Here is a 21,658-nt window from a genome sequence, read left to right as displayed (position 1 = left end):
CATTATACCCTCTATATGGTTCACTGACATTAGACTGCCTGTTATCACTTACTGGGACAATGCTAAGCTTTAGCTTGCACTGATAATACCTACAAGGTGGCAGCTTTAAGCCCCTCATGTTTATATTTTCTGCTCAATATATTTACAGGTTTTAACTATGGGCAAAGCACAGAAATGGACTTCAAAAGACGATGATGTCATCAGTCTGCAAGTTGACCTTTCATCCGTACTGGATTTTAGCAGAAAAGGGGGATAACTTGGCCTCTCTCCCTTCAGTCACAAAGCACCAGAAATTAACAAGATCAGAAACTGCCGTGGCACCCAATTCACCTCCAAAAAACCCAATGTTACTAGCAATTCCTATCAGAGGGAAAGAGCTTAACAAACAGCTATCACATCCCTCTCAATCTACAGATAAATTGATATACGTGGATCAAGCATCCTGTAATCTGACGACAATCCTCCCACATGCATGGCCTATTTCCATTACAACTGGCCATGGTAATGTTCGTGTGATCAGGAGCAGCAACAGCATCCTCTATTTAGGGCTCAATCACATAACGGCCTTTTTGTCGAAATAGACCTATGTCAACATACCTAGGGATTGCTCCAAAACATATTCCTCCTTTGGACTTCCTACTGGCATGTTTCCTTGTTTAGTTCCTCAGACTTTTACAGACATCACCTCACCAGTCTCCTGACATCCTGCCATGGGAAGAGCCTTCCTTCTCAGTGACCATCTGGAGGTCACAGTTTCTGATTCGGGATGTACTAAGAGTTTTGTGGGCAGCCAGTCTCATCAATCTGTAGACCCTCCTCGTACCCCTAAGGACAATGATGTTTGTTCTCAAGGAATATCATTGATTCTGGACTATTTGATGTCAGGTGAAGATTCAGTCTTCCAGGCCTCCACTGAGGAAGTATTCTGCCTTTTATCCCCAGAGTTTTGCCCGTCTCTTCCTACACCAACATCAAACTGGACTAGAGTCCCAGCTTCTGATGATCTTATGACAAAGAAGGAGGAGCCTACCTTCAACATACTCCTGCAATCAGGGAGCGTTACAGACATTCTGAACTGTCTTCACCACCAGTTGCAGGATCCCAGCATTAACAGACTTTTCTTTTCGCAAAAATGCCTTCCATCTCACTTCTGTCAGCATTTCTACCATTGTCACTTGGAAACTCTAGCAAAAGACTAGGATGTTGCTGCTTTGGGGATGGCCAAACTACACTTCATACATATGGATCGAGTGCCCTTTGACAATACTCAGCAGTTAGTGTGCAATATCCTTGCTGTGGGCTCTCTGCTGGACTCGTTTCCATGTCACTTTTCCAACAAGCAGAACATAGCCTCTCTCCTCCCACTTTGACTTCTACAGGACATGCATGGGAGTTAGTATCACACATGACCCATGTTTTAAATATGGCAGCACAACACACCTTGGCCAATGCCATCACCGCTGCTACTCATCTCTGATTGGCTGAACAGGACACTGTCCTCGCAACCTCCACCTTTTTAAAGGACCACCATAAAGCCAGACTATGCAAACAACCATTATTGTCCAACAGGAAATTAGGAACGGGATCCAAGAGCTGTCCATAGAACACAAACCTCCGGAAAACAGTTCTACCAGAGATCCACTCAGCATAAGCCACTGCCATTGCAAACCAAAGCTAATAAAACACAAAGGTGAGCCATTTCTCAACAGGCTTCTCCCCCTAAAAAAATGACACTGTCTCCAATCCACCCTTTCTAGACATCCCGGTAGAAGGAATGCTTCTTTTCTTCACTGCCAAATGAGACAAAATTTGCTACAATGATACCTGGACTTGGCAAGTAGTTCATAAGGGACTCTGCACCACATTTCACACTCATCCACTTCTGTCCAGAGCTCTGACACTGACCAACGCCTCATCGGATCCACTTAAAGCCACCACATTACAGCAGGAAATAGACAACCTTCTTTGGAAAGGCAGAACTTGTTCAAAATACTTTCTCTCCTGGATTATTTTCCAGACTCTTCTTGGTTGCAAAGGCAAATGGCACTCTGCGCTCTGTCATCGACTTCAGCGCCCTTAATTGCTTCATTCACATTCCTTGGTTCTCAGTGGAAACACCATGGCACATTCTAAATACCATCAAAGAGGCAGACTTTGCCATCAGTGTGGACTTAAAAGACACTTACCTCCATGTTCCTACTCGCCTCTGCTTCCAGGAAGTTCCTGCAGTTTGCCTGCAATGACATGGTATGCCAATTAGGGCTTTACCAATTGGACTCAGCATCAACCCCTGGGTCTTCACTCATCTCATGAATCAAGTCATGGCTCCAGTAATAACTGAAATATCCTTTCTCTTTGCCACCAGGTATTATAGGTAAGGGGAGATCACTCTGCCTGACCACCACATGAGTCGGCAGACAACTTTTAGCTCCCTTTAACTAAAAGTAGTATCTGGAAGGACTGGATTTGCAAGGTAGTGGTAGTTCTCCTAAGGTATTGTGATTGGGAAGTATTTTCAAGGAAACCTATTTTGCTAAGAAAAATTGGGTTTTTTCTGAGTGGTCATTGTACACAGATATACAGACTGTATGATGAAAATATAATAGTAGATTATTTTGTAACTGTTATATATAGAAAATAGTGCTAATTATGCATAGCTTTGCTGCTTTTATAATTACATGAACATGTTAGGAGAGAGAAGTGAAAAGCTTAATTTTAAATGCTGATGATAACAGGTGTTTGGTGTATCTTTCAATAATGCTTTCCTTTCATTACTATGTATATGGCACAAAATGCATAGTTGATTCATATCGTTTCTGATTATCTGGTACAGTTGTTGTTGTTAGATTGTCAATTACTTAAACAAAAACAGTGTTCTCTGAGAAAATATTACAAGCTTAGTGTCAAAATGAAATGCCTGCTTGCTTGTTTTTCAATACATGGGCAGTTGACACTTCTCTTTTAATTTTAAATGATGGTAAAAATTTTAAAACTAAAGATTATTGGAACAGAGCTCTTATTACATTTGGTTGTAATCTTTTTAGAAAAATTGGAAGAAACTGGAGTTGAAGAAAAGACAATCCTTTCTGCAATATCCGACCCAGTAAAGCCCCATCCCCCAGATTCACAGACTAGTATCTCCATCTTGGGATACATCAGCAGGTAACAAAACTCAGTACCAATTGCAAATCTGTCTAAGTTATTATTACATGCTGCTTCTGTTGTACTTAACATAATCACAATATGGTCACAGCCTTCCTGCATTTACACGTGAAAGCTGACAGAGTGTGCATATCCACTCCAGTAGCAACTGAAGTATGGATGGGTTTAGTATCAGTCTCTCTGTCCCATGGGTGATCATTCTTGTCTGACCACCACCTGTTACCTCATCTCTTCATGAAGAGATGTTTGTATTGACATGGGTTTTCTCAGAATGGCTTCTCTGTTACCTCAACTCCTCATGAAGAGATGTTTGTATTGACATGTGTTTTCACAGAATGGCTTCTCTGTTACCTCAACTCCTCATGAAGAGATGTTTGTATTGACATGGGTTTTCACAGAATGGCTTCTCTGTTACCTCAACTCCTCATGAAGAGATGTTTGTATTGACATGGGTTTTCACAGAATGGCTTCTCTATATATAAACATGGTGCCAGTGTGACTTCCCAAAATGTGTAAAAACTGCTACTTCTCGTGACTTGTGCTGTGTGGTATTACTGCTATACTGCAGCATTTCTTTCTGGTGGTACATATGATGGTACATTTTTGCTGAAAAGGTACATCGGTAGATTCTGTCAGCAATGAATTTACTGAAATTTCTGATTCATCTTGTTATGATTTGAATGGTATTCATGACAACGTAGTCTGTATCTTTTCCTTTTGTTATGCAACTGTTGGTCTGTCACAAAATTAATGGTCACAAATATAATTGTATTTATGATTTTTTAATCACATCTTTCACAACCTGTCATTGCTGTGACACATAGTCAGGAAAAATCCAACTTTCAGAAACAAATTCAGATTAAGAAAGAAAAAAATACCCCTCTATATGTCATGTTTTAGTTATTTCCTAGCATATATGATGTTAAGTCTAATATGTATTCCTTTGTAAGACTTTGAGTGATTCTATGATTTCTATGAGCACACTTGTTCTCTGAATGTAATTTCTCAAGTTCACTACATATTTTCTAGTTCCTTGAGTAAATATGTTTAATGTTTACTGGCCCTCTCTGATGAATATCTTGCCTGAGTGTTGGCACCCCACTCAAAGTTTCCTTGCCTATTGTATCAATAGTGTAGCTAGAAAATTGTAGGCTTCATTGTCACAACTTAATGTATTTATCTATTGTCAGCATGATGGATTTCACAGTATCAGCTATAGTGTAAGCTTAATCATCCTGCTTTAGTTACAGCTTTTAGATTACAACTTATACAACAATTAAAATACACAAAGCAAATTCATGTTTTCTTAGGTACTGGCTGTTTAATTATCAGGGTAAGGGGGCTGCGATTTTTGTTTGGGCCATAATATTTTCTGTTCTTTTATCTCAAGATAATTAATATTTTTTCCTAATAATATCGTGGCAATAATACGATGTTATTTTGATGTCAATCAGAACAAGATATTGTTTCCAGTTATTGACTGGCATAAATTAAACAGAAAAGCATCAGGCTCCACCCCAGAACATTGATATGCTGGTCCCTAATATAATTGTGGTATACCAGGTATGTATTGCGGTCCATTGGGAAATACCACAGTGTACCGTGGTACAACATTTTATGGAGTTTTGACTGAAAAAATATTATAATAATATGTAGCTGGTTGATTTCACCTCCAACATGACACCATCATGGCCATCTTTAAAATGTTATCACTAAATCCTCTTGTGTAAATGATAGCATTCAAATTGGGTTTTCACTAAGACACTTCTTGCAGTATATATTTGGTTCAGAATAAAGATGGTGCAAATCTGACCACTAATATCTTTGACTTCTGTGAAGGAGTTTTGAAAACCAGACATAGGCCAATGTTTGCATTTTTCTTTACTTCACTGAGCAGATGAACACATTGACTTTACATTGTATTTAGTTGCATTCTATTGAACATGTTGATTGCCAGCACATTAACATTAACTTTAAGGTCAAAGGTCAGAACTGAATTTTTAGCTGTACTGGCTTATGGGCACAAACAAGAATAAATGGATTTTTATTAAACCAAGTTTGTGGAGATATGAAATGATGCCATTTAAATAACTCTTTTTAAGTTTTAGAATAATAGTTACAGATTCAACCAAACTTAGCATTTGGGTATATCTTGACATTATAAGACACAAGGTAAGAGATTTTCTGTCCATGATATCAGGTTCAAGTTCATGACCATGACAAAGAATTCCTATTTGCACTTACAGGTATCTTGTGAATTTGTGAATACAGACATGTTGGAGTTCACAAGAATATCAGAAATGATTTCAGTATGGAGCAGTTAAAAAAGATAACAGAGGGAAGAAATGGATTTCTTATTAATTCTGCAAATTCTTTTCAGCAAGCAGAGTATCAGTTCTTTCAATTGGTTTATCCATAGCAAACCAGTAACCTTTGATTGCCACTCTATTACATTGCATGTGTCACAAGTGGGGATTCCACATGGAATCACACAGGTGGAAAATGAGTGGTTACCTACATCACTATTCTGACCCATTCATACATTAACTAGCAATTTTCCATTGACTCAAAAACAATTTTCCTTTCTCCTTGTATAAGTGCATTGTATTTATTATAATTGGTCAAAATTCTACACAGGATAATTTTCACCTAATTTTGCCTCAGCCACAATGCATTTCTCTTTTGACTGCTTTCATCTGCTTCCTTCTCAGGCCAGTAAAATTCTAATATGGCACTGCTACTCAGAACTTGTATTTTCTGATGCCCATTTATTATTTCAGGTTGTTTGCCTCTAATCCAGCCAGGGCAGTAGAGCTGTGTTCCAAAGAATCCAGCAGTGTGAGTCCCCTAGACATTCTGTATTTGTGTCAGTTGTATTCAAAACTGGACACCGAATTCCTGCATCAGTACATGCTGCACAGACTCAAACAGCGGACCTCAACACACATCAGGTTTCACTCTCCTTTGTCTTTTTCTTTTTTGTTTGTTTTGATTTAGTTTTTTAGCTCAACCAGCCGCAAAGCTAATGACCTTATGTCCATTATGCTCTGTCTGTCCATCAACAGTTGCTTGTTACCACTCTGGAGACCATATTTTTGATCTGCATTTGATCATAGATTGAATGTGGGTTTATATCTTCAAGATCTCAGAGGAGTGTGATACTGAGCAGAATACATAGATATTCAACTTGTATCTGATTGGCTAAGTTTATTACCACTCAGTTGGTTGTATCGTAGATCCAGATTTTATTAAACTTGGAATATAGGCTTATACATTTATCATTGATCGAGTCTTCTCCATTTGGGTTATCTAGAAGCTTAGGGGACCAGAGATGGCATCTCCAGGGTAAGAGGATGTATCTCCCTCCACCTCTTACCTATTCTTGTAAGGTATTATGATTGGATAACATATTTAAATAAGAAAACCAGTTTTTTTTCTCGTAAAATATGTTTCTTTGAGAATACTTACCCAGTCATAATACACATACACCCTCACAGTCTCCACTCAGTTACATCCATAAAGAGAGCCTTCCACTCTAGTAGTAACTGAAATATTCATAGGATTTGGTGGCAATCCCTGTACCATGGGGAGATCACTCTGCCCAACTGCCACCTAGGTGGGCAGATAACCTTTAGCTTCTTTTTAGCTAAATGTTTTATCTGGGAGGGCTGGATTTGCAAGTTAGTAGTAGTTCTCCTATGTGGCATTGAACCATACCAGGAGAGTATTTCTAATCAGATTTTGACACATCTTGGTAAATAGGTTTACATAATGAAGATCTTGGATGAATGCAAATATGAGTGAAATCTTGGTATATTATTTATGCCTTTATCTTTGGAAATAATTTGTATCAGACTATTGTAAAGAAGACAAATATGACAGGATATAATGACTGGGAGATAGTTTTCAAAGGGTTGCGTCCTTTTAATACTTTGCAAACCTGTGTAGTGAAAAGGTCAGGTGTTAGATGATATAAACCAGGTGAATAAGATAAGTCCTACTTGTTTTCATTATAAAACTCCATTTATATAGTTTATAAATAATTTCTCTACATCAAAGTCATGTTGGCAGATTGACCATACATGGTTTGCTTGGTTTTGTAGTTTACCAGAACACTTGTGGGACAGACATTTAACCCTGGGTCAGGTTTTTATCATTTTCCAGAATACTCAGGGACAGACTTTGAACCCTGGGGCTGAGGTTTTATCATTTTTCAGAATACCCAGATATGTACATTGAACCCTGGGGCACAGGTTCCATCATTTTCCAGAACTCTCAAGGACCAAAATTGTGACCTGGGGTTCAGGTTCATTCATTTTCCAGAACACTCAGTGACATTCATTAAATTCTGGAGCTCAGATTTTATCATTTTCCAGAACACTTAGGTTAAAACTTTTAACCTTGGGGCTTGTTTTGCTCATGCTGGTGTAATAAATGATTGAACTTAGTTTATGATCTCACATTTATCCTCTTTATCGTTTATTATTTTCTTATACAGATCAGAGGTTGTTCTACAGGTGTGTGAACACCCAACCGTCAGAAGCAGATGGTTTGAAATTCTCTTATCCAGCACAGAACTACCACAGCATATCCTCTGGGATGACAAAAGAAATCCAAGGTGAAATATATACGAATATTGTGTGAATTAAATGGCTTTGACTTCAGCTGTATTGTAAAGTCTTTGTTATCATGGTAACCTTTATATATGTCATAGATAATGCAATAGGTGATGGAAGGGTGTGGTTGTCATAGCATAGTAACACTATTTGTTTCAATTTAATTCCATATCTATTCTCATGCATCAGCAGATTTATAATACATGTATATCAGTACTGTAGTGTCATTAAACTTTTGTGAATTAATTAAGTTATAAAAAACTTTTGTAATTTGTTCATTGGCAATTGGAACATTATATTAATATGTTGCTACTAATAGATATAATATTTTAATTCATTATTAGGTCTTGTTGAATTTGTGAAATATGCATGCTCTCAAATATTTTGTGAATCACAGTACATTTACTAGGTAGAGAATATAGATTGTGTCCTGCTAAATGATGTCAGCAGAGCCCTATAATAATCCTGTCTGTCTGTCCATCAACAATTTTGTTTAAGCAAGGTAACCTTTCCTGGAATTCTCGGAACTTTACCAGATTTGGTGTGCAGCTTTGTATTGGTTAGACCTTGAATGAGATCAGTGTCCAGTGTTCCACATCCTTTACAGGAGTTCTGTCCCCTGCTTTCCCATCCTTCCTACTTTGGTTTTGACATTATAATTTTACCAAGGTTTCTTGGATTTCAGCCCAGTTTGATATATGGCATTATATTCATGAAACCTTGAATGAATTCTAATATTTCATTTCTCCTGACTTAGGCTTAAGCAGCTGCCAGCATTAATTTACCAAGGTTTGTTTGGCATTGATCTTTATACTGATGAGATGTTCAACATGTTTAATTTCTAGCATTACATTTTGTTATTTAGAAGAGTTATGTCCCCTGATTGCCAATTCCTTCTTTTTAAGGCCCTGCTGAGCAAATTGTAGTGAGGGGGTCCCATTTGTAATGCACCCATTGCCAATAGTTCTGGTTGGAATACATTTACCGTATACATTGGGACATGATACAATAATTGCTTTTTTTCCCAGTCCCAGGACTTACGGTGAAACTTTTTTCACCTAGGTCATATGTTCCAAGATTTAAGAAACAAAATAAATTTGTGTTGAATTTGCCCCCCCCCACTGCATGTTGCAATAAATAAGACAAACAGAACACTTGTTTCATAATAAAAATGAAGAAACTAACCAAGTATTCATATTATTTATTCCTTTTTTTTTCATCAATTTTTCATCAATTTATTAAAGAAAAAAATATCCACAAGTTCTGTACATGAATCTGTTCTCTAGTGTGTATCACTTATGTCAGATAACACATGACACATTTTTCACTGACGTGAATTACAGAGAAACAAATCATGTTTGGTTGTATTATGAGGCTTGAATATGTTATCCAACTGAAAACGGGATCCCACAAAATCACAAACATAAGAGAGAGGGAAATATCAACTGATTGCTCAAAGGCACCTGCCATTCACACATGACATGGTGTAAGGTGCAATATAACCAAGACTGTATTATATCCAGGTTAATTATATGACAGTATCTCACAAATAAAAATCATTATTTGAAAATACATTCACTAGTATAGGTTACACAAAGTATTATTAGAGCAATTTATTGCTGTGTATACTATTTACCCTGTAAACATCAATACCCATTTGTATCAGTTATGATTATAGATGACAAACAAATAGAAGCCTAGGTGGTGAATAAACACAGCTGGCAGCAAGTATTGAATCATTGTTTGAACTTACTGACAGGACATCAAATACAAAGGTTATTTTCATTAAAAACCAGCTGATCCAGGAAGCTGAATTTGGATTCTTTTAAGTGTGCTAATTTATATATATATATATATATATATATATATATATATACACAAAATTGGCCAACATAGTGAAATCAACCATGGTTTCTTTTTACCTGCATTCATGTGAATTGTGAAAGTAAATTGAAACAATGGAACAATATTTAAAGAAACAGTCTTGTACTTCGTGCATGGGCATTGGTGACCCAGCATCTCCCATAAGATTTGGAGGAGACTATCGATAAGTAGGGTGTTAAAAAGTGAGAATTCACATGACTGATGCAGAAGAAACAATCTTACTTTTCATGGCATGAGGGAGCTAAAAAAAATCATGTGTGTGCAGGAGAAGGGTTAGGTTGATAAGGTGATGCTGCAGTGGATTATATAGTTTTATCGCAAGTAGACAGTTTAATAATTTTTAAAAATAAAATTTAAGTTTGAGTGCTTTTTCTGACATGTAATTTTTAAATCATTTAAAAGATGTCCCACAACTTAAAACTAAAAAAATCTTGGTTTTTATTGTATCTCATGACTCATGCATTTCTGATGGCAAGTTACTTAAGTAATGTTCTATTCTGGATAGCACTGAAAATTATGTATTTTCTCAACATTTCAGTGCTTTCAGCCACAAGATAACATGGAAACACCAAGATCTGTTAGAGTCCATTTTAGAACAGTACGGCACGAATAACCAGGAACAATTAATGAAATCATGTCACAAATATGGGTACTGCATGCTACTTTATTTATGTGACTCAATTGGAAATAGACAGCAGAGTTTTGTTGCTCAATTAAATGTTATACAAGTTTAAGCATTCATCAAAAAAGTTTGCTTTGATGATAATGATAAATTTTCAAGAATTTTAACATTTTGATCTTTTTTCTTAGAGTTCTGTATGTTTGCATTTATTTGGAAGGATTTATCTTCCTACATTTATTTGCTGTTCTTTATCTTTTTCAGAATTTACTTTTAATTTGCACTGTAGCCTGTATTCTGTTGATGTGCCATTCAACCCCTATGCATATGTTCTTAAAGGAGCCTATTTTTAGTATAGAATGCAACACTGTATGATGTCACATGAACTGAAATGAGACTTCTTCTGTGTAAATTTCTTCCAAGTACATGTAACTACATCACTGATCTAACAGTTCCTTCCGGTCTGAAAGTTTATGCAATATTCTCATGAAAGAAAGCAAATCATACTCATTTGAACCTTTTTGATGTCACTTTTTATTGTGCTATCTAATCTTCTTTGATTTTACTTTTTATAGTTGTAATCCAATTACAGCATAAGAATTACCATATGCTTACAGAAAATCTTTGAATATATAACTCTTAATACAATTTATTTTAGATATTGGAGGGGAAGTTTGAGATTGTTAAAGCAAGAAGGATGCCTAAAAGAAATGTTCACATTGATACTCCACTTGGCAGATATTCAGTTATTGAGTATTGACTCAGATATAGGTGAGTAGCTGGCTCATGTGAGTACTTAGCTAGAAGCAGATATGGTTTTTTGATCTTCTTCTTTGATGTACGTGACTTGAAAAATGTCTAACTGCTATTTGTTTTGCTGAACAAGATATTTTCATTGGACTAATATTTTGCTGTTGATAGAGAAAAAGTTGCTTCCACTTACCCATCCACCACCATTAAATGATGATGAGGGTGAAGTCTGATGAGTATTTGCAGGTGTAAGTTTTAATAAGTACTGACTCAGATACATCCATATCTAAGTGTACACTTATGTAAAATTTGTTACCTACATGGGGATTAGCACATTTGAATTTCAATCAATAAGTAACATGAAGCAAGATGGGCAACAGTTCAGATCATAAATGATCAGTGTATTAATAAATAATGGTTGCATAGACTTTTACTTAATTAATTTACATATTGATTCCCGTAAAGGTCTTATTGTGTAAATTGCATGTAAAAACTAAAATATTCACAACCCATTCCATTCAGTTGTCTTCATGTGCCTAGATTTGTAACTGTACTTTGAAGTTGAAAACTTTGTTTTATATCTCTAGTGAGTAAAGCAGTATTTTGAACTTTTTGTTCATCTTAATGTGTCTTTTAACATGCCACTTTATTTTCAAAAGCATAGGTTTCTGTACCATATCAACTCGCTTACAAGTTGAGTCAAACTGTAAGCGGGGCCCCGAGTGGCCGAGTGGTCTAAAGCGCTCACCGTTCCGGATCACTGCCATCTCACCTCTGTCTGCGTATGTTCGAGTCCAAGGCTCGGCTAGCATGGGTACATGGGAAAGCCTGCCAGTAGCTTCTCGTGGGTCGGTGGTTCTTTCCTGGGTTTTCCAGGGTTCTTCCTCCACCAGTTATACTGGCCGCCATATATGGCCTATCTTGTGCTGAAAAATGGCGTTAAACCCTAGAACAACAACAACAACAACAACAACAAACTGTAAGCAACAAAGATATTATACTGTTGTAGCATAATATGCATGCAGATCAGTGTGTATTTTGTTTGTTCTACTGATTGCTCCTAACAAACTGTATAGACCCAGATCTGTGGTGCATTGTGTGATGGTAGATTTGGGTCTGTGTAGTTTGCAGTTGGATGCGACTTATATGGTATCCATTTTTTGTTGTCTATTTTTAGGCTTAATTCCAAAGAGCACAGAGGAGTGGCTGGAAATATTACAACTCTTCAGTGAATTAAATGAGAGTAAATTGCCAGACAGAAATGCTGGAAATGAATTGCTTAAAACTCATTGGTCAGACCAGATCACATGGGAAAGCCTTGGTTTCCTACTGGTCAGACAGCTTGGCTCTTCACTGGCTGTAGATTTGCTGCAGAAGTTTGACCTTCCTCAATTAGCCTTGACCCCCAGGTTTTATAGAGCCTGTGTCCTAGCCGAATTAGTACAGACACAACAAAGGTAGGATTTTGTTAGATCAAACATGTAAGTTGTTTGTAATTGATGTGTGTGTGTGTATCAGTGTATGTGTGTGTGCATGTGTGCGTGATTTGGATTTTTAATGTAGCTTTAAAAAAATTTCAGTCATATCGCTACGATGTCTGCAGTGTGGCAGTTTATAGTGATGTCTACCACTGGGGCATCATGCTGCAGACATGTAGCATCATGTCTTACCCAGTCACATTATCCTGACACCAGGCTGACCAGTCCTAACACTAACCTGTTAATGCTGAGCAGCAAGTGAGGCAGCTGCTAGTACTATTTTTATAAGTCTTTGGTATGACTTGGCTGGGGTTCGAACCCAAGACCTCTTGCATCTGAGGTTGTAATTGATGAATGAAAAACTTAAATAAATAATGATGAAGACAGACAAACTGATGATGCAACAATCATAAAAATGAAGGTGATGGTGAGGAGGAGGAGGAAGAAGGTGTTGAATTTTCAGACACAATTATAGGCTTGTGTTTATGGCACACACTATAGCTTAAAGGATGACATTGTAACATTTTTATATCAACAGAGCTGCTTCAGCATTTTCTCTCTTCTTTCTTCAGAATTAAATAATCCAGCTTCATTGACAAGAGCTTGCTATAATTGACAAGAGCTTGCTGTAATTGACAAGAGCTTGCTACATGCAGGTCTCTGAGATTGATTAATAACTGCGTAAAATTCTGAAGCAGATGAGATGAATTTTATTTAAGCCTTTTTATGTATTTATGATTACCTATCTTTCAACAGTATTTTAATTCACTTCTTTTTAATAATACCCAACACATCAAAGATATAAAATCTAATACAATGTAGATATTGACACCATTCTTATCTTGTATGACAAGTACTAAATTGTATTTTGTTTCAAACAGTATACATACACTAAATCAAGCTTTTTTTCCAGACAAGTACTTCACTCCCTGCTGGAGAAGATTGACACTTACTTATGGGCAAGAAAATCAGCGATTCTCTCTCCCAAGGTAAAAGGCAAAGTTTTCTACATTTCTTGGATTAAATAATTTTGTTAACTTTATTATTTGAACCAATTTTAATTTGTATTATTTTATTTGTTTGTTAGATAAACATTTTAGGTTGCAGTTTTGCATAAACCATACATCTACACTTATAAGTCAAGTTAAAACTGCAAGCAGCATTGAACCTGATTTGCCATAATACATCTAAATTCAGGGACTATATTTGTTCAACTGATTACTCCTTACAAACTGCATATACCCAGAAATGCTGCATATTATACAATGGCAGATCTGATCTATGCAGTTTACAATTGGGTCTGACATACACAATTGCATATATTGTGTTACATGTATCTTATTTATTAATGGAACAATATAACTTATTAAAACCATAAATGGTAAAGAATACATTTAAAAGATATTTTTAGATTTATCTACAAAAGATCAAGAGGCTTGCGACTGTCATTTATCGTAATCAATGCATTATATATACTACATAAATCAATGCATTATATGTACTACAGTGCATTATATATATTACATAAATCAATGCATTACATGTACTACATAAATCAGTGCATTATATGTACTACATAAATCAGTGCATTATATGTACTACATAAATCAGTGCATTACATGTACTACATAAATCAGTGCATTATATGTACTACATAAATCAGTGCATTACATGTACTACATAAATCAGAGCATTACATATACTACACAAATCAGTGCATTAGATGTACTACATAAATCAATGCCTTGTATGTACTGTATAAATCAATTCATTATATGTACTACATAAATCAATGCATTAGGTATAATACATAAACCAATGCATTATATATACTACATAAATCAATGCTCAATGCCCAATGCATTATATATACTACATAAATCAATGCATTATATATACTACATAAATCAATGCATTATATATGCTACATAAATCAATGCATTATATATGCTACATAAATCAATGCATTATATATACTACATAAATCAATGCTCAATGCCCAATGCATTATATATACTACATAAATCAATGCATTATATATACTACATAAATCAATGCATTATATATGCTACATAAATCAATGCATTATATATACTACATAAATCAATGCTCAATGCATTATTTATGCTACATAAATCAATGCATTATAATGTACTACATAAATCAATGCATTACATGTACTACATAAATCAGTGCATTATGTGTGCTACATAAATCACTGCATTATATATGCTACATAAATCAATGCATTACATGTACTACATAAATCAATGCATTATATATACTACATAAATCAGTGCATTACATGTACTACATAAATCAATGCATTATATATACTATATAAATCAATGCATTACATGTACTACATAAATCAATGCGTTACAGGTACTACATAAATCAATGCATTATATCTACTGCATAAATCAATGCACTATATATACTACATAAATCAATGCATTATATATATTACATAAATCAATGCATTACATGTACTACATAAATCAACACATATGCTGCATAAATCAATGCATTATATGTACTACATAAATCAATGCATTATAGTTATTACATAAAACAATGCATTACATGTACTACATAAATCAACGCATTATATATGCTGCATAAATTAATGCATTATATGTACTACATAAATCAATGCATTATGTATTATATATATTACATAAAACAATGCATTACATGTACTACATAAATCAATGCATTATATACAACAACATAAATCAATGCTCAATGCTCAATGCATTATATATACTACATAAATCAATGCATTATAATCAATGCATTATATATACTACATAAATCAATGCATTATATATGCTACATAAATCAATGCATTATATATACTACATAAATCAGTGCTCAGTGCATTATATACATAAATCAATGCATTATAATGTACTACATAAATCAATGCATTACATGTACTACATAAATCAATGTATTATATGTGCTACATAAATCACTGCATTATATATGCTACATAAATCAATGCATTACATGTACTACATAAATCAATGCATTATATGTGCTACATAAATCACTGCATTATATATGCTACATAAATCAATGCATTACATGTACTACATAAATCAATGCATTATATATACTACATAAATCAGTGCATTACATGTACTACATAAATCAATGCATTATATATACTACATAAATCAATGCATTACATGTACTACATAAAACAATGCATTACCGGTACTACATAAATCAATGCATTATATCTACTACATAAATCAATGCATTATATATACTACATAAATCAATGCATTATATATATTATATAAATCAATGCATTATATATGCTGCATAAATCAATGCATTATATGTACTACATAAATCAATGCATTATATTTATTACATAAAATAATGCATTATATGTATTACATAAATCAACGCATTATATATGCTGCATAAATCAATGCATTATATGTACTACATAAATCAATGCATTATATATATTACATAAAACAATGCATTACATGTACTACATAAATCAATGCATTATATATGCTGCATAAATCAATGCATTTTATGTACTACATAAATCAATGTATTATATGTACTACATAAATCATTTGTAACTCTGCTAGTCATACACCAGAAGATTTTATGCAAGGGTCTTTTGTCTGTCATCTTGCTACCAATATTGACCATCTTGGAAAACATTATTGTTACTCTTCCAAATTGGTTGGTCACATTGACATGGGGCTTTGAGACTTTCTTATCATTTTTAGTTGGTCCTAAATAAAAATCATGCTTACCTTGCATTCGGTGTAGCCACCATGGTGTCCGTCTTGAAAATCTTGTTATCACTCAAAAAATATCAGTGATTGTATCAGTACTCTGCAGTTAAAAAGAAGAATCCATTCTGAATAGTAGCCAGTGTTATCATTGTTTATCGTAAAATCAAAAAGTTGGTAGTTCTTGCCATCTGACATCCATTTAAGGGTAGGTGACTATTTTATTGGTTGTGAATTACTTACAAAAGATAGGCTTGACTTTGGTTCTGCATTTACAAAGAGAGCATATGGCATCATTTTGGAATGTTTGAGATGGCTCAAGGTGCAGAAACTAATTATGAATTGATCCAGTTTGGTTGAAACAGCTTTCCTATGGTTCACTGTTAAACAGAAAGGATGATTCACCATACCATAGTATTTTATAGTGCTTATAATGAAAAGAAGCCAACACAGATTTATTTTGGTAATTTATTATTCTTTACAACAACCTGTGGTTTATATACATCATCGGGTAATCTAATGTATATTTTACATACAATCAAAAAGCTGCAGGTAAAAAGTGACTGCATGTTATACTTGGAAGTGTGTTATATTTGCTAATTTATGGCAGGCAAAAGAGAAACTTTAACCAAAACCATAATGGAAATATTTCTTACTGTGACCTTGACCACGAGGTCAAGTAAGCAAGTGAGTGTGTTGCAGAAAGAACTGTCTTAGATTTATTATGATTTATCCAAGAATGAAGAAAATACATTTTTTTTATACAACCATAACTGTCTTGGGTTTGTAATGAATCTTCAAAGTATGGTGAAAATCTATCAAGGGCTTACTGAATTATAAGCATACCAAAATCTTAACCAAATGTTGATTACAATGATGACACTGGTTGAAAAGTGGCTGCCATATCTCTCTTCCCACTAACATAGGCTTGACAAAACCCTTTCAGAGACAAAACTGACAAATTAAGATTTTGTATTCTTAAAACTATACAATTTTCTAACTGAAAGCAAATTACTATACATTGCAGGATGGCTGTAATTAGTGTTTGTCACAAAAACCATGAACAGAATCCGATTTATTCTCAAGTTCTGGTGAAACTCTTCCATGTTTGGTGGGTTTCTCCATCCTCCCTGGTTTCATCCATCTTAAAAGACTACCCTACTCCATTAGCTGTTCTTAGCCTACTGAGACTTTGTCAGCTAGTCTTAACCTACTCAGACTCCATTAGCTTGTCTTAGCCTACTCAGACTCCATTAGCTTGTCTTAGCCTACTCAGACTCCATTAGCTTGTCTTAGCCTACTCAGACTGTATGAGTTAAAATTAGCTAACTTATCAAATAATATTATCCTACTCAGACTTCATTAGCTTGTCTTAGCCTACTCAGATTTCATCAGCTTGTCTTAGCATACTCAGACTCCATTAGCTTGTCTTAGCCTACTCAGACTCCATTAGCTTGTCTTAGCCTACTCAGGCTCCATTAGCTTGTCTTAGCCTACACAGACTCCATTAGCTTGTCTTAGCCTACTCAGACTCCATTAGCTTGTCTTAGCCTACTCAGACTGTATGAGTTAAAATTAGCTAACTTATCAAATAACATTATCCTACTCAGACTTCATCAGCTTGTCTTAGCCTACTCAGACTTCATCAGCTGGTCTTAACCTTCTCAGACTTCATCAGCTGGTCTTAACCTACTCAGACTTCATCAGCTTGTCTTAGCCTACTCAGACTTCATCAGCTTGTCTTAGCCTACTCAGACTTCATCAGCTTGTCTTAACCTTCTCAGACTTCATCAGCTGGTCTTAACCTACTCAGACTCCATTAGCTTGTCTTAGCCTACTCAGACTCCATTAGCTTGTCTTAGCCTACTCAGACTCCATTAGCTTGTCTTAGCCTACTCAGACTCCATTAGCTTGTCTTAGCCTACTCAGACTCCATTAGCTTGTCTTAGCCTACTCAGACTGTATGAGTTAAAATTAGCTAACTTATCAAATAATATTATCCTACTCAGACTTCATTAGCTTGTCTTAGCCTACTCAGATTTCATCAGCTTGTCTTAGCATACTCAGACTCCATTAGCTTGTCTTAGCCTACTCAGACTCCATTAGCTTGTCTTAGCCTACTCAGACTCCATTAGCTTGTCTTAGCCTACACAGACTCCATTAGCTTGTCTTAGCCTACTCAGACTCCATTAGCTTGTCTTAGCCTACTCAGACTGTATGAGTTAAAATTAGCTAACTTATCAAATAACATTATCCTACTCAGACTTCATCAGCTAGTCTTAACCTACTCAGACTTCATCAGTTAGTCTTAGCCAACTGAGACTGTATGAGCTAGCCTTAGTTAACTCAGACTGTATCAGCATATGGAATTAACGTTGCAGAGGGAGTTGATGGCAATAACAATGTCCACTTTTGGTTTGTTTTCTTTTGTGATCCATTTAAAAAAATTTCAAGGGATAATGCTAATGTATATGCTGTATATTAGGCTAATATAGAACCAAACTGACTTTATAGCTTTTTTCAGACTGATAAGAAATTTTTTATCATAAAGGTTTAAACTGGACTACTTTTTTGTCATTATGAATTTAATTTCTCTTAGTCCAAACTTACTGTACCGTCTAATGATTCAAACTGTGCTGCCCAGCAATGAAAGCTGAAGTGGGCTAGGTGACTCACACAATCCATCACCTCATCTGATATAAGTACATCCTTTAAATTGTTGAAACTGGTCTTCTAGGGACAGATCTAGAATTATTTTCTACAAAAGTTTGAATATTGTAGTCTTGTAATTGTAGTTCAACTGAATTTACACCACTTTATCACATGATTCCTATGTTATTGCAATCCTTTTGTTACATGTTTAATAACTTAATGACATCCCAAATGATGTCACATAATCATGTAAGGTGAATGCTTAATATCCGGATGATCCAGATGCTTTTAAAACTCACTAAGTTATACTATGGTTTTAATTCAAAAGTATGATATGATGGTCAACATAAGCAAAATGAAGACAATGGTGATATGCAGAATATATAAAGAAATAAACATTAACATTAATAACACAAGGTTAAAGCAAGTAAAAGAATTAAAATATCTTGAACTCTATTCACAGAGGCTGGAAGGATAGACAAGGAAATCAAAAAAGAACTAAAACCTAATAATGTCAGTATCAATTAACCCCTATCTTAAAACACCTAAATATCTCCATGGAAACAAAAGAGACAACTAATAAATGTGATATTCATCCAACTCTCTGCTTTCAATGCCAGATGGGGCCCCGAGTGGCCGAGTGGTCTAAAGCGCTCTCCGTTACGGATCACTGCCATCTCACCTCTGTCTGCGTGGGTTTGAGTCTAGGATTCGGCTAATGTGGGTATGTGAGAAAGCTTGCCAGTAGCTTCTCGTGGGTCAGTGGTTCTTCCTGGGGTTTTCCCGGGTTCTTCCTCCACCATTAATACTGGCCACCATGCATAGCCTATCATGTGCTGAAAAATGGCGTTAAACCCCACAACAATAACATTAATGCCAGATGTGGACACTACACAAGAAGCTCATGCAAAAAATCACTGAATTCGAAATGAAAAGCTTAAGAAAAATGGTGAACAAGACCCAGTAGGATTGGATAAGGAATGAGATGATGAGAGAAATAGGTTGAACAACACCTGTCATAGACTACATTCAGACTAAAAGAAAAATTAAATGGTTTGGACACCATATCAGAATAAACACCCAAAACCCACAGCTCAAGCTTAAAACTTAAAAATAATCAGGCTTTAAAGGAAAATGAAGACTAAGGAAATGATGGATTGATGAGAAAACACAATGTGATAATAAGCCAAGCCTTACACCTAGCACTTAACTGGAAACTCTCACTGCAGTGTATTATGGCTCAAGCAGTGTGACATGTAAAAGAAGAAAAAAATCAATAAATGTTTTCATTTTTGGTAATGTGATATTAAGCAGAATCTTGCATTTCTGCTTCTTGCAAATTCAGTTTTTGAAATTATTTTAATCTTTGTTAACCAAGGTTTTCAAAAGATAGAAAAAGTGTCATTCGATGTAACTTTTAGACCAGCTGGTCATAGACCAGAAGAGATTTTGAGATGGCTTGTTGGTCCTAAATGAAAATGATGCTGACTTTACATCCTGTATGGCCAATACGGTGGCCATCTTGAAAATCTTGTTATCGCTATGAACCAGAATGGATGGTTAGATTGACATGGAATTTTCACCAAAAGATTTCTTATAATGTCTACTTAGTTCTTAAAAATGGGGATAGCCAGGGGGGCAATATGACCATCTTGATGGCCATCTTTAAAACCTTGTTATTCTTATTCCTCCAGAATCGACTTATTGACATGCAGCTTTTAATAATAGAATTTGTATGAAGTCTGGTTGGTCCTAAATGAAATGGTGCCCCTTAGACAACCAATATGGCTGCTATGGTGGCCATCTTGAAGATCTTGATTTCATAAATTTTTTTTGAAGCGACAATCATAATTCAAATGGGGGTTTTAACTAAAATACTTCCAACTATATGTTGTTGGTCCTAAATGAAAATGATACCAGTATGACCTCAGTGTGTTGGAAATAATTTGTAACATAATGTGGTTTGTTGTTTCACAGGCATAACAGAGATGATTTCAGTGCTTAGCATTAGAAAGAAAAATGAGTATTATTTTGATTCATGGAAATTTGAGGGACTTTTGTTTTATTCACGAGATAAAATATTTACAATTCATTACAGCTGATGTACGCTGTGACTAAAGAGAAGCAACAGAAAGGAAAAGCTGATGTAGATAAAGAACAGACAGATGCCTTACAGGACCTTGTGAGTATTATTGAACTTTAAAAATACAGAAGTCACAGCGTTATTGCCACAAAATTGAAAATCAAATGCTGGCTCAACAGTCTAAAATTAATGATAATACTTAAGAGTTTATTAATTCAGTTATATCAGAGACCATACAAAAAATATAATACTGATATTTTTGGGGTTGTAATGAGCTGTTTATTGATTTATCAAAATAATAAAAAAAATTTCAGTAACCAAACCATCCAGGCAGTCAAGCTTGATATTCTATAATTGACTATAAATAGTTATTTCATATTTCTTTTTTAAAGTTTCTCTATAAATCTTTATATTGAGTTCTTCAATATTTTTACATTCATGTGTATTTATTTTCCCAGTGTCTTCAAAGAATCTTGGGACTGATATATCAGTTTGCCATTCCACATATTTTACAGGTTGATTTACATAAGTGAGTCACCTGTCTTGAATCATGTAGTATTAGTTACATTTTTTGAGACTTCTTATAAATAATAACTATACTTGGTCAGATGTATCCTACCAGTATGCAAAATTGCTGCCAGCCC

General features: G+C 35.1%; 1 protein-coding gene across 1 annotated transcript in view; it reads left to right on the top strand.

Annotated features, from left to right (window-relative positions):
• The window catches only part of LOC149787641 (uncharacterized), a 106,753-nt gene that overhangs the window by 65,963 nt on the left and 19,132 nt on the right, over nucleotides 1-21,658 (top strand). The window contains exons 19-26 of the mRNA XM_089973820.1: nucleotides 3,045-3,162; nucleotides 5,943-6,113; nucleotides 7,661-7,780; nucleotides 10,201-10,311; nucleotides 10,940-11,052; nucleotides 12,209-12,488; nucleotides 13,423-13,498; nucleotides 21,030-21,113. Coding sequence (XP_089829946.1) covers nucleotides 3,045-3,162; nucleotides 5,943-6,113; nucleotides 7,661-7,780; nucleotides 10,201-10,311; nucleotides 10,940-11,052; nucleotides 12,209-12,488; nucleotides 13,423-13,498; nucleotides 21,030-21,113 — 1,073 coding nt within the window. The remainder of the gene's footprint in view (nucleotides 1-3,044; nucleotides 3,163-5,942; nucleotides 6,114-7,660; nucleotides 7,781-10,200; nucleotides 10,312-10,939; nucleotides 11,053-12,208; nucleotides 12,489-13,422; nucleotides 13,499-21,029; nucleotides 21,114-21,658) is intronic.

This window comes from Sinohyriopsis cumingii, chromosome 11 (assembly GCF_028554795.1).
Source record: "Sinohyriopsis cumingii isolate HCF-2022 chromosome 11, ASM2855479v2, whole genome shotgun sequence".
In the NCBI taxonomy this organism is placed as follows: Eukaryota; Metazoa; Mollusca; class Bivalvia; order Unionida; family Unionidae; genus Sinohyriopsis; species Sinohyriopsis cumingii.
This window is presented reverse-complemented; position numbering and strand designations above follow the sequence as displayed.